Below are 12,573 nucleotides of genomic sequence, written 5' to 3' on the forward strand. Positions count from 1 at the left end.
TTGCGCAACAAATCGTCACTTTCTAATTTATAAATCAAATTCTTTCTATAGTCATAAGCTACAAAACCATTACAAATGATGAATTCACCCACATTAAGAAACTTAAACTGTCCAAAAGTATATTCATAAATACATAAAAATCGTTTCCACTTCCACATATGCCTCCTTTTTAACCATATGAAGCAATTTTACCAACGGTATACAACCACCATGGTTCCTATCCAGCAGGCTAGTGGTTCTAGAAAAATCAAGATCGCCATCAGCGACATGAGTCAGTCCAATTTGGTTACTGAAATATAATGACAATACCATTTGTAAACCATCAGCAAACCTCATCTCGCTATTGAGGCCAGCAGACCACACATACATATTAGTATGGCCTGAATCGCATTGGCCGCCTGAACCTTGGAACCCTTCTGCACATGACATCATCATGACATAGTAAAGTAAATACTTCCAGTACAGCGAGAAAAGAAAGTAACATACATCTTCGACGATTCTAATAAGCCATCCAAAGAAGTTAAAATTCACAGTTAGAGGTGAATTTTTTGAATGCAAAAAAGAATTTGCAGTTAGAAGTGATCAGTCAACATGAAAATGATGGCAGAATGATGTGCCAGAAAAAAAAAAGACAATAAACATCATGAGAACATTTCTTTCCCAATCAAACATCAATATGCAATGCCCACCTACTGATTCAGGCTATTCCAAAGAAACAGTAACGTAATTTCACCAAAATTTATAACACCTAGCCTTGTTCTAACGTGAGTAGCCTTGAATGGTAAATATATACATTCAACCTATAACTTCATAGAAAAGATGGCAATGTGGTGCATGTAAAAGACAGTTTAATACACCTTATAACATAATCAAACATACAGAATTCCAAAATCTACCTGTCAAATCCATTAAATCCAAAGACTAACTGAACAATTCACACGTTACATGCATGATGCATCAAAAAGCAGTTCATGTCATCACAGAGCCCAATTACAAGACAATTTATAAAAAATGATATCAAGTTCTCATACTTGTCATCCAGGAAACCAAAAAGAGGAGTAATTATAAATGCATACCCATAACCATAAGATGGGTAAATTGGGGGCCCAGGAATGTAGGGACGACGAGACCGGAACCCAAAAAATGGGTTTGGTCGCCTTCCCCGATACTGTTTCATGCCAGGTACATTAGTCCGCTTAGCCGAAACCTGAAGAACAAGAAAAAAAATTATAATAAATAAGAGAATGTCTAACACATCTGGATGTGTGCAAGTTCAATAAAAAGACCTTTAACTGCCGACCATGCAGTTCTGTTTCATTTAACATAACAGCATTCTGGACAGCTTCAATCTCCACAAATTCAACATATGCAAATCCCTTTGGCTGTCCAAATTTATCTGTCAGAATTGTCACTCTGTTCACTGTTCCACAGGATTGAAAATGCTGTTGCACTTCCTCAGGAGTGCACGCATAGTCTACCTGAAGTTGAAAACAAGGATAGGGTAAAAAATACAACTTTTTGGGACTAGTTCAAAATGTCATAAAAAAAGAAGCAACACAAATCTTCAAAAAAAGAACAACTGATTTAGATCCGAAGATTGCAATAACATGACGTACATCATCTACTACTCAATACGCATAAACTCTTAGCTTTAGGAAAATTATTTCAGTACACAATTCATTATGGAACGATTGCAATAACAAGATGTACATCATCTACTACTCAATACGCATAAGGACAACATGCACCTCGGTAACAATCTTTTCCCTTGACTTTGGTTATGGAAGTCTAAGGCTCCTCCTAGAGTTATTTTCTTTTGCTGGGAGGTAGTTTGGCAACGAATCTTAACTCAAGAGAACTTACAAAGGACTCTCTTGTGAATAGACGCTATTTGTGTAAAGCAGATTCGGAGTCTATTAGTCACCTGTTCTTGCACTGCCCCTGGTCCAGAAAGGTCTGGGAAAATGTTTGGAAGATGTTGGGTCTTTGGTGGGTCACACACAATACTGTAGACAAAGAGCTGCTTGCGTGGGCTTCTATTGGCAAGGACAGGCACCAAAAGAATTTCTTTCATCTCATTCCTATGTCATTAAATGTGGCTGATTTAGAAACAAGGATTCCTCCCTAGACTTTTTTATTGTTAACTGGTTTGATTGCCTTAAGTTTTGGAGTCTGCCTTTCCCTAGAAATGTTTTTGATCCTATTAATTGCTTGTCCTTGTTGTAGTTGTGGGTTGCGCCCCTTCAGTGCTCGAATAAAAAATTTTCTATTCAAAAAATATTATGTAAATTATAGCTTTAGAACAAAGGAATGCATTTTGGCTTTAAGGATTCTACCATTTCGTTCTCTAAGTTCTAGGCCAGCCAAAGATAGTAAGAATCTATAAAAAAGACCCTTTGTAGAATTCCAAATTAATAATTAGATAAAATAGCCTGTGTAAACAAATGATCATGTGCCATTACAACTGAATAATCAACCCAAAGTTAGCGAGCTGTAGCCCATTTGTTTAGAGCAAACATCTGCTCCGTGGCACAGGCAGCGTAATGGAAAAGACATCAACCCTCAAACAAAGAAATAGACAAAAAGAGTCGCATATGTGTGTTCATTCAAACTGAATATGAATGCCTCAACCAAAAGATTCAAACTAGAACGATGAAATAAATCATAAGCACCAATAACCAAGCCAGTGAGCTAATATTACCATAACGCTAAACAAAGTACATGCGGCAAGAAAAGTATGGTTAACCTCACATTGCCAACATAAATTGATCTGGCATCCACCTCCTCTTTTTCAGCCTGAGTAGCAGAAGTACTTGAGGAATCTTCATAAAAATTGAATGGAAGGAATTTATATAAGTTACAAAGTAAAATAGCTCGAGAAATCTCGAGACATCTTAAAGGAAAGGAAAATATACAAGCCAACAGAGAATAACAATTGTCATAAAAGGCAAAGCTTTAAAAAAAAGCTGCATGGACCAATAAATTATCAGCAATTCAGCATAACCATTATATAAATAATACTCTTCCTACATAAGATTTTGACTCACTGATGCACAATTGATCAAATCGAAGTTTTAAAAACACAAATAGACATACTATGTGCATAAAACCCTCCATAGCCTTTCCCAGAAAACAAAATTCAATCACTAAATTAAAATTCTTAAGCCCGAGATTCCCTTATATGAGATTCCACAACTTAATTAAATCAAAGAAGACAAAACATCAGGGACATATGCAACACAGTTCACCTTGAACAGCGCCCATCTCCTTCTCAACCTTGGCCTGCATTTCGCGGAGAGCACTGGCTTCGTCCTCAATCTCCTTGAGCCTCTTCTTCATGTCCTCCAGGTCCTGTAACCCACTCAAAGTGAGCAGAATCAGTAAAACAAAACAAAGGTGAAGTAGCAAAAACATACACACAGCAATAGAAGAACCTTAGAGTTGGGATCGTTTCCCTCATGCTCCTCGGACCTATACGACATATCGACATCGGCGTCCATCTCTCCCTCGTCGGGGATCTCACCTCCGTATACCTCGTGCTCTTGCTCCTGGTCCTCGTGTTGCTCCATGTTCTCTGTATCTGTGTTTGATACAGTTATTGGGATTTTAGGTTTTTGAGTTTTAGGGGAAGACTTATAAAGACCAATTGATGCTGGTCGACTGGTCCTATAGGATGATCGGACTGGTATTCGGTGATTTGTGAGGGTGGAGACGTAATTACAAGCTACTCTCGGGGTAGTTTTGTGCGATATTGGACCATTGGCTAATAGCCTAGTTGGGCCTTGTAGGGCCGAGTGAGCTCATCAGTTATGGGCCCTTACGATCTCAGTAGCCCAATTAACTACAGCTAAAAGGCCCGCCACGGCAAGCCCAAACCGACCTTCCCCATCTGGTAGGTAGCATCGCTGAAGCGCCCTCCGCGTCCCCGGTCTCGCGACTCGGACCTTCGTTCTCTCTCGTCCTTCGCTGCTCCGGCGTTCTCTCCAATTCGGTATTTCATGAGTCCTCTCTTACTTTTTTTATCTCTGCGTTTATCAAAGACATACCTAGATTTGTTGATTAGAAGCAAGAACAGGTAAAGAAAAACTCCAAAAGCAGGTTTATTATCTAGAGAGTAAGAGAGGCGGGAGCCACTGATCATGTCAATTTTTCTGTTGCAGATCCTTCCTTCGTATGATTTCCTGCAATTCCGTCGATTGCTAATCGAATTTCGTTCGGAACCTACTTTGTTGATTATTTGTTTTGCAGCTAAGGTCCCCAATGTCTTCTGCCAAAGAAGGTGATGATACGTCTAGCTGTCCTTCCTCGTAAGCTTCTCCTTTATTTTTCATTGATTCCTACGTTGATGATTTTTGAAGTAGTGGCTGCTTCATTGATAATTGTTGAAGTAGTTGCTCGTGTTTCTGTGGTGTTACAAAATGTTAGGCCCAAGAACATGTACAAGGATCCAGATGATGGGCGTCAAAGATTTCTGCTGGAACTGGAGTTCGTACAGTGTCTAGCTAATCCAACGTACATCCACTGTATGATCCTAGAATCCTTCACACAAGTTTCATTTTGCTTTCCCCCCTTGTTTTATATCGTTTGTAATAGCTCATTCCCCATAAGCTTCTATAGGAGCTTCACTTCTTAAAAAAAAAAAAAATCTAACATTGTATGCTTTTACACACTGTGGCCTGTGGGAATGGAAAAGTTAGTAATTTTTGGTATTTGAATTCTAAGAATATGATTATGGAGCATACAGTATTTCCTATTGGAGCAGAACTTGTAAGCACGTTGATCTCTTCCGGTCTTTCTAGCTTGTAATTTAGAGTTTCTGCACGGACCATACAGGGTTGAGATTATCTTGTTCTTGGTAAAGAAATGGAGAATTGCTTGAATGATATTCTTTTAATTTCGCAACCTGGCCATTTTGAGCTTTTAGGTAAAGATAAAAATAAAATCTCAACTGCTTATTATGATGCCTTTTGTGGTTTAGTGTATCTGAAATTCATTGCTTACACTTCATGTGTATGTGAATGGATGAAGATGAGAATATTCATTGATTTGGTGTAGTTGTAGAAATGTGGTCGTCACTTGTGGATAGTGATTTAGCATGCTTTATTATGATGACATTTCTCCAGTCGCCTATATTCTAATTATCTCCAGCATGGAGGATGACTGTAAAAACTCAATGTAGTGTGTCTTCAAGCTCTGCAAAGTTCATGTGCATAGATCTATCGGCATACAAGTTCTTTGCAATGGAATTATTATCGTCTACTGTTAAGTTAGTTGGAGTGTTGGACATAGTTACTATATGTTTGCCCAAAACTTTCAAGCCAAATGATGGCCTTTGTGAGTGGATATTGTGATGGTTTTCTGCATAGGAAAGGTTCAGCAACTCCTAGAAGGCTCTTTGTCAAATCCAGAATCTTTTTTTTTTCTTTTTTGTGGTGTCTAAATATGAATGTCATGTACAAACACATCCATGTCTATACTCTTCTATTATTGGGTAGCTTTATTCTCTCTTTTAGCCTTCTGATTAAGATGTTGTACCAATTATTGTTATGCTCTTTATGCATTTCATTCTTATGTGGGGTTCTTGATTTATTGATGCAGATTTGGCTCAGAATCGCTATTTTGATGATGAAGCGTTTATTGGATACTTAAAATACCTCCAATACTGGCAACAACCGGATTATATAAAATTTATAATGTGAGCTAACTCTTGAAAGGATGCCATCTAACTAGCTTTAGGCCAGCCATTCAATAGCCTTAGTTTTATTAACTACAAATTGTCTGCCTCAAGGGTAATCGTAGTTTAAATTTTGCAATGAAAGTCTTTAGGTTGATTCTTATCCATGTATTATGATTTCAGGTATCCTCACTGTTTATTTTTTCTTGAACTTCTGCAAAATGCTAACTTCCGTAATGCCATGGCACATCCGGGAAACAAGGTGTGACATATTTTTTTAGTTACCCATTGAATGCTCATCTAAGCTCTAGGCAGTCTCTCAAAGTTGTTTTGATTATTTTAGTAATAGTTTAATCAGTGGCATGATGTTGGCAAAATGGACATACCTTGATGGGTAAGCCTTTTTGTCCCTCTAGCTACATTGTAATGGCGCATTTATAATGATATCAGCTCATAATACTGATATCGCTTAGATTCAATGCTATCATTTCGAGATGAGTTCTTGTTGTTATATTTTGGATATTTGGATGTGTTGCAGCAGCATTTCTATTGGCAATTATTGTCACTTTTTACTTGGTCAGTTGCTGTTTTTTGTGGTCAAGATGTGGTGCATTTTTGTCATGGCTTGATTCGGGCATGATATAGGAATTTTTATTCAATGTTATTGGAGGCTTGGAGCCACTTACTGCTTCATTGGCCCTTTGTTACATTTTGAGTCATTTCTTATTTGTCACCAGTTGGGATCAAACAGCAAAATTTCCATTCACCTAGTTCTTTTGATGTACTCCTTTTGCTACAATTAGTTCTGAAATTTTATGATTCTGAATTATCTTTGTCTAACTCACTTGAGAACTTCAGGAATTGGCACATAGGCAGCAATTCTTCTTCTGGAAGAACTACAGAAACAATCGATTGAAACACATTTTACCAAGGCCACTTCCTGAACCTGTGACAGAGCCCCCTGCTCGACCCTCTGTGCCACCTATGCCAGCCTCAACTATACCCATGACAGCTGCTCCTGCTCCTGCTGCAGCTCCAGTTCTTTCGCCTATGCAGTTTTCTATGCCTCCTGGATCTGCCGTGGGAAAGGCCGATTCAAGAAGTGGCGGAGTCGATCGAAGGAAAAGAAAGTATGTTCAGCTGTAGGAGAACTAACCTTTGCCTTTCTTATTGCAGAAACGACATAGTTAACTTGTATTGTATTTCACAAGTGGTTTTTGTTGTAACAGGAAAGATGGTTAAATCAAATGTAAATGGGGAAAACACTTCTAGGGAGGTAAATCTCTATTTATATTTATCTTCTTTAATGGCTCGAAGTGTTTAAAGAATCCCTTTTCCATGATTACCATATCTCCGTTTTGATCATTTGTACTCCATACATATTCTTGATCACTGCAATTTGATTTTGATTGTAAAAACTGTTCTTACATCACGAAGACACGGACTTGCGTATTTGTGCCAATAGATATACCTGTGGAAATAATCAAATAAACATCAGGTTTTCTGGAACAGTTTACTTATTGGGACAAGGCTTTTGCCACTAAACTATAAGTTTGAATGGGAGGTCAAAGGCAAGGGGGTTTTGTTTAAGAGCTGATTAATTTTTAAACTGTAGAACTTTTCCCAATCCAAAATTTCTGTTCTTCACGTCCTGAATCACTCTCTCTGTCATATTGTTTGTGCCGGTCGAGCTGCAATGGTAGGATTCTTCTTGGCTAAAATTGCGAGTACATTGACAACGCTTGATCTAGTATGCCAAACTGTCAATTTCAAATCCAAAGCTGCGCTCTTTGTAACAGTAGTTGGTGTAATACTTCTCAGGTGGAGCGAAGATTTGGGAAACCTGAGAAAGCTCCCGGATGAGGCTACTTCCTATGACCAGCAATGGCAATCATCATGGCGCCATTGAATCTGAGAAAATTGAGACAGAAATGCAGTGGTATTCTTGAATGTAACAAATATTTTGGTGAGGCAATACACACACTTGGCTACTTTTATCTATTCCATCTGCTCAACAGTGCCTCGCAAAAGATTGTATAACAACTTTCTTTTTGTCGTAATGTGAGCCAAATGTTCGGAACTGGGAAAAATGTATCTATTTATATAGCTTTCCAGAAGCTAGGTAAAAACAAAGCGACACGATTGTTGTGCTCTCAATGGGACTTAATTATCTAAAACCAACAGGAGACCTGACAGCTACCTAAAATGGCATGTTACCTATCATAAAGGAAATCCAATAATGTTGGTAAAGATGGAAACAGATCATTGGACCCAAAATTTTGTCTATATTAGTATTGTATTATATAATTTTGTCTATATTAGTATTGTATTATATATGGAGTAAAGACTAAGAATTAGTTTTTCTTGCGGTTCTCTTTTTTTTTTGGATAATCTTACGTATTCCAGTGTTTTTTTTCAACGTGAATATCTTATGCATATCAAAATACAGCTACACGCATTCTAACGTTTTTTCCAGTCATCTGAAATACATTGACTTTTGTTCAGGGAGAAAATCCTAGACATCCGGGTATTTTTTTCCATCTATTCCAAATACAGACATGGCGTACCGATTTCATATGAATAATATGGTGTGTATATATATATATATATATATATGAGACCAATGATTTTACATGAATGATGTGCTATCATAGCTTGAACAAAAGAAATAAATATATATATAAGACCAATGAATTATGTGCTATCATATCATAGCTTGAACAAAAGTAGCGGATCCTTAACATTTTCGTTTTCTTTTGGTGTTATCAAACGGTTCACTGGTCATATCGTCATCTTCAAGGCAACAAATCCGAAAAACTTCTCTCATTGCATTTAATCCTTTTTTGGTCCTCTCTCCCTAATAGAGGAAGAGGAGGATCACTTCCCCACGCAATCGCAGATGCCTAACAATTCTCCAAAATGGCTTCGCTCTCCAAGGCAGTCTTCTCCTCCCCTTCTCAGTCTCCACCGCCGTCTACGCCCCCAATTCAGCAGGACGGCACGGAGGCGGAGCGACGGTTACGGGAGGCTGAAGAGAGGCTGCGCGAAGCCATAGAGGAGCTCCAGCGCCGTCAACGCAGGGCAGCGAGTGGAGACTACCCGCCCTGCGATCACGACGATTCATGCGTTGCCCATGCCATTCGTAACCTCTGCCAGAGCTTCCTTCTCTCGTACGGCGTCAGAGTTGGAATAGGAATTCTCCTCCGCGCATTCAAGCTTGTCCGCGGACAGTCCTACTCTTCCCTTCTCGATCTCAAGGTCAGCTATGGCGGCTTTTGAACCCAAGTCATACCATCTTGGTTATTTTGTTGCTTTTGATTGTTTTGATTTATTGGCAGTCACCGATCGGAACTGCTTGACATGATTAAAGTTGGTTTTGTTGTTGAATTGATTGTGCTTGGTGGATGATTGAATTTGTTAGGATGACGTCAGGGTTTAGGGCAGGTGAATGCATGTCTTTTGCAATGAAGTTGTTGAATGACGTGGTGATAGTGAATTGACATGCTTGGTGGATGATGGAGTGTGGTAGGATGAAAGCATGGTTTAGGGTGTGCAAATGCAAGTCTTTTGCAATCAATTTGTTGTTAAATGATGAAGTCATGGCATTTTTGGAATGAATTTCACTGAAATGAATTGTGACCAAATTTTATTCCTTGGTGGATTACTTCAGCTCATTACAATTAACACACTTCCCATTGATTTTCATCATGAAGTTGAGAGTTTGTTGATGTCCTGGTGAATTTTGATAAAATCCCATCTTTCCATTCTCTAGCCTGTTTTTGCATATCAATTTTTTTAATTTAATCAGTGTGAATATCTGAAATCTATTTTTTTTTCATAGCAACTTGTCTCGGAGAGGGATCTCATTGTCAGAGAAGAATCATGTCGTATTGGTTTGCTTTTTGGTGGATTTACTGGATCTTATCATGCACTTCGATGTTTGTTGAGAAAGTTTAGAAGGAAAGAGACGCCATTGAATGCGTAAGCTTGCCAGTTTGTCATCATTAATTTAATTGTACAATTTGCTCCATTTTTTTTCCTTCAACTTTCAGAGTTTATTATGATTTAGAACATATTAAAATGGTTTCACTTTGTTAAGGCAAGATAGGGCTTATCCTTCTTTTTTTAACTATTTAAATTTGATGATGAAGCAGATTTTTAGCAGGTTCAGTGGCTGGGTTATCTGTTTTAGCATTAGATGATTCAAACCGTAGACGTACGCTTGCACTGTATCTTTTGGCTAGGGTAGCGCAGGTATTTCTTTGTTTTATCTGATAATATGATTGATTTTCATACTAGACAAGTGTCCGAGCTATATGATATTCTTTCAATTTCATTTTCTCGTTCTTCCTTTTGTGTCAATCTAATGTAACTTTTGTTTCAACAGTGTGCTTACAATTCTGCAAAGTCGAGGAACAAATTTCACCTTTGGGGAAGCCATTGGAGACATGGAGATTCTTTGCTCTTTGCTTTGGCATGTGCCCAGGTGAAAACTAGGGTCAGAGTTGATTTATTTCTTTGTTTATCATTTTTATCCTTGAGCCTTTTTCTATTGCTTTTGTTTTTTAGTTTTTGAAATTTGTGTAGGCAAACTAGTCTTTAAGCACAATTGACTTATGGTTGGAATGTAACTAAAAGGGGAGAATTTTATTTCTTTTATTTCTTTTTTTCCCTTTGTTTTTGCATTTTCATGAAACACCTGGAACTAGGTAAAGTGGATTGAAGAGAGCCAAATCCTGTGGTGTTTTCCTCATGACTTATTCGGTCATTTGGGAAATCTTTTCTGCAATGACCAGAAAAGATTTGTGCTTTAAAGCACTTTCACTTCCTTTATAAACGATCATTTGATTTACCATGAGTCTTTCTGGTCTGTTGTTTACGTTGTCATTTTAGTGATTGACGAACTCATTTCAGGTAATGTATGCCTTTGTAATGCGTCCTGAAAGCCTACCCAAATCATATCAAGACTTCATTCAAAAGACTGGGCCAGTTGCGAAGCCTGTATACAAGGCTGTCAGGGAAGCCTGTAGAGGTGGCCCTGTAGATTTGGCCTCGCTTTCTGCTTACTTATCTAGCAGAAGGAAATTCAACAATGTGAAGCTGGAAGAGTTCCTCCCAATCATTCCCTGTTCTGTCATTCATCCTGACATCAATTCATGTGTGGCTCACAATGCTAACGCAGCTTCAAATACATTCAGAAAAACATTTCCGCTCTATTTCTCATTGACTTTTGTTCCATTTGTTGTTCTGCATCTTCAGAAGGTATATTCCTGCTTTTAGTTGATTATGTTGCTCTCTGAATTCCTTTTGTTTTTCTGCTTCTCATTGAGAAATATAAATAATTCATTCATATGCATGTTGTAAAGGAATTTAATTTACTTGCAATACTGCAGTTTTTAATCTGTTAACTTTGTCATAGTTCCCTTATATATTTTTTTAAAATGTCTGAATTTAAATTACATCTAGTTCATGGATACCCCTCTCCGCACCTGTTTTCTTGCTGTGAAAGGTGCTGTACGGTCAACAACTTTCTTGTCTGCATTTGTCGGAATTTTTCAGGTATGTGCTTGTTTTCCAAATTGTATTTTTCAGTGTTAAGGAAAATAATTTCTGAACCTTTTCTTTTGCGGGTGATGCAAGGCGGTGATATGCTTGCATAGAAGAGTTGCATCCAAAGACCACAAGCTTGTATATTGGGTTGCTGGAGGAATTTCTGCCCTTTCTGTGCTATTGGAGAAAAAATCTAGACGTGGTGAACTAGCTTTATATGTTCTTCCACGAGCAGGAGAATCTTTGTGGTCTATATTAGTGAACCGCCACCTGCTCCCAGATATTAAGAATACTGAGGTATGTTTCTCCTTGAGTACAATACTACAATGTTCTGGCAGCGACCATTTACTTAAGGAACACCAGTTCCTCATTCAGTGACTCCAACCTAGAAACATGTGTTGTTTCTTGTTTTGGTGGGCACAGTCATCTTAGGCTCATTATATCAAGGATCCTATCCTATGAGATTGAAGGATTTTGTTTAGCAATCAAAAACTGCAATACTGAAATGCTATAATGTCAAAAATCTTGTGTATTCCGCAACTCATCGGATCTTTCCTATTTTGTTGCAGGTTGCCTTATTTTGTGCATGCATGGGAGGTATAATGTACTACTTGGAACATGAACCTGACACAATGGCTCCATTTCTGAGGGGCCTAATTCGTCGTTTCCTCTCCAGCAGGATAAGTAATCCAAGCCCACCATCTAATCCGAATGCTTCATATTGGCAGACCCTCCTTGGTCACATGAAGAAGCCAAAATTGCGAGAGAGCCGACCTGCCGAAACTTCAGCATCTGAGAAATACAATTTAGAATCCATACCAGGGCTCTAGGATGCCAAAACCAGGGTCTTGTCATTCTTATCCAAATTAATTTACATTTGGTTTGATAGTTTCTGCAATTTATTAGATTAGGAACCACACAGGGCATTAATAATTATTCTTTGCTTTCGAGATTAAAATTTGATTCTGGTCTAGATGAGGATTCTCTCTCGAGATAGTCCGATTTCCTTACATCTTTTTAAGGGGGAAGATGAGTTAGAGGTCTGAGATCGGAGGATGACGGATGTATAATGATGTTCTGTATGGCATCTCTATTGTAGATACTAGATAGTAACACTGAATTTGATTTTTTTTATATCCATACCTCATATAAAGTTTTTTTTTTCTTTCAGTAACGTTTTTATGCAGTAAATGTTCAAAGTTACTTATTTTGCGATCTTGTTGACGTTGTTGAAAGCGAATTTTGAAGTAGGCCTACCATTTTTCAGAGGCTCAATTTGTAGAAGCGTGAAATGCACCTGATCAGGCAATAGGTATGCCTATAACTGAAAGGTTAGCAGACATCGTATA

General features: G+C 38.1%; 3 protein-coding genes across 6 annotated transcripts; 2 read left to right on the top strand and 1 right to left on the bottom strand.

Annotated features, from left to right (window-relative positions):
- On the bottom strand, nt 1-3,643 carry LOC119985085 (polyadenylate-binding protein 2). Its single transcript, XM_038829255.1, has 6 exons — nt 3,435-3,643; nt 3,249-3,351; nt 2,752-2,822; nt 1,287-1,478; nt 1,077-1,207; nt 1-416 (listed from the first exon to the last, which is right to left on the bottom strand). Exons 1-6 carry the CDS (start codon nt 3,567-3,569, stop codon nt 371-373), a joined length of 678 nt encoding a protein of 225 aa, XP_038685183.1. The 5' UTR covers nt 3,570-3,643; the 3' UTR covers nt 1-370.
- Nucleotides 3,644-3,859: 216 nt separating this feature from the next.
- Nucleotides 3,860-7,828, top strand: LOC119985114 (mediator of RNA polymerase II transcription subunit 31). 4 transcript variants are annotated; one of them, XM_038829288.1, is made up of 8 exons: nt 3,860-3,991; nt 4,161-4,307; nt 4,426-4,523; nt 5,599-5,695; nt 5,858-5,936; nt 6,533-6,816; nt 6,904-6,950; nt 7,496-7,828. In XM_038829288.1, the coding sequence occupies exons 2-7, from the start codon at nt 4,261-4,263 to the stop codon at nt 6,914-6,916; spliced, it is 618 nt and encodes a 205-aa protein (XP_038685216.1). In that variant the 5' UTR covers nt 3,860-3,991; nt 4,161-4,260; the 3' UTR covers nt 6,917-6,950; nt 7,496-7,828. The 4 variants fall into 4 exon arrangements, with proteins under 4 accessions (XP_038685216.1, XP_038685219.1, XP_038685218.1 ...); XM_038829291.1 differs by having other exon boundaries at nt 6,533-6,804; XM_038829290.1 differs by having other exon boundaries at nt 3,892-3,991; nt 4,249-4,307.
- Nucleotides 7,829-8,384: 556 nt separating this feature from the next.
- LOC119985964 lies at nt 8,385-12,394 on the top strand. Its single transcript, XM_038830469.1, has 8 exons — nt 8,385-8,932; nt 9,516-9,655; nt 9,829-9,928; nt 10,062-10,160; nt 10,589-10,936; nt 11,141-11,233; nt 11,315-11,521; nt 11,794-12,394. Exons 1-8 carry the CDS (start codon nt 8,594-8,596, stop codon nt 12,052-12,054), a joined length of 1,587 nt encoding a protein of 528 aa, XP_038686397.1. The 5' UTR covers nt 8,385-8,593; the 3' UTR covers nt 12,055-12,394.
- Nucleotides 12,395-12,573: the final 179 nt, after the last annotated feature.

Source organism: Tripterygium wilfordii, chromosome 19, assembly GCF_013401445.1.
Source record: "Tripterygium wilfordii isolate XIE 37 chromosome 19, ASM1340144v1, whole genome shotgun sequence".
NCBI classification, from domain to species: domain Eukaryota; kingdom Viridiplantae; phylum Streptophyta; class Magnoliopsida; order Celastrales; family Celastraceae; genus Tripterygium; species Tripterygium wilfordii.

Excerpts from the sequence above, each read along its gene's own strand:
- LOC119985085 (XM_038829255.1), bottom strand. The coding sequence starts at position 3,569 with ATGGAGCAACACGAGGACCAGGAGCAAGAGCACGAGGTATACGGAGGT. Across the intron at positions 3,352-3,434 it reads GAAACGATCCCAACTCTAAG|GACCTGGAGGACATGAAGAA; the intron begins GTTCTTCTATTG and ends AGTGGGTTACAG. Across the intron at positions 2,823-3,248 it reads GGAGATGGGCGCTGTTCAAG|ATTCCTCAAGTACTTCTGCT; the intron begins GTGAACTGTGTT and ends ATTTTTATGAAG.
- LOC119985114 (XM_038829288.1), top strand. The coding sequence starts at position 4,261 with ATGTCTTCTGCCAAAGAAGGTGATGATACGTCTAGCTGTCCTTCCTC. Across the intron at positions 4,524-5,598 it reads TAATCCAACGTACATCCACT|ATTTGGCTCAGAATCGCTAT; the intron begins GTATGATCCTAG and ends TTATTGATGCAG. Across the intron at positions 5,937-6,532 it reads TGGCACATCCGGGAAACAAG|GAATTGGCACATAGGCAGCA; the intron begins GTGTGACATATT and ends TGAGAACTTCAG.
- LOC119985964 (XM_038830469.1), top strand. The coding sequence starts at position 8,594 with ATGGCTTCGCTCTCCAAGGCAGTCTTCTCCTCCCCTTCTCAGTCTCCA. Across the intron at positions 11,234-11,314 it reads CATTTGTCGGAATTTTTCAG|GCGGTGATATGCTTGCATAG; the intron begins GTATGTGCTTGT and ends GGGTGATGCAAG. Across the intron at positions 11,522-11,793 it reads CAGATATTAAGAATACTGAG|GTTGCCTTATTTTGTGCATG; the intron begins GTATGTTTCTCC and ends ATTTTGTTGCAG.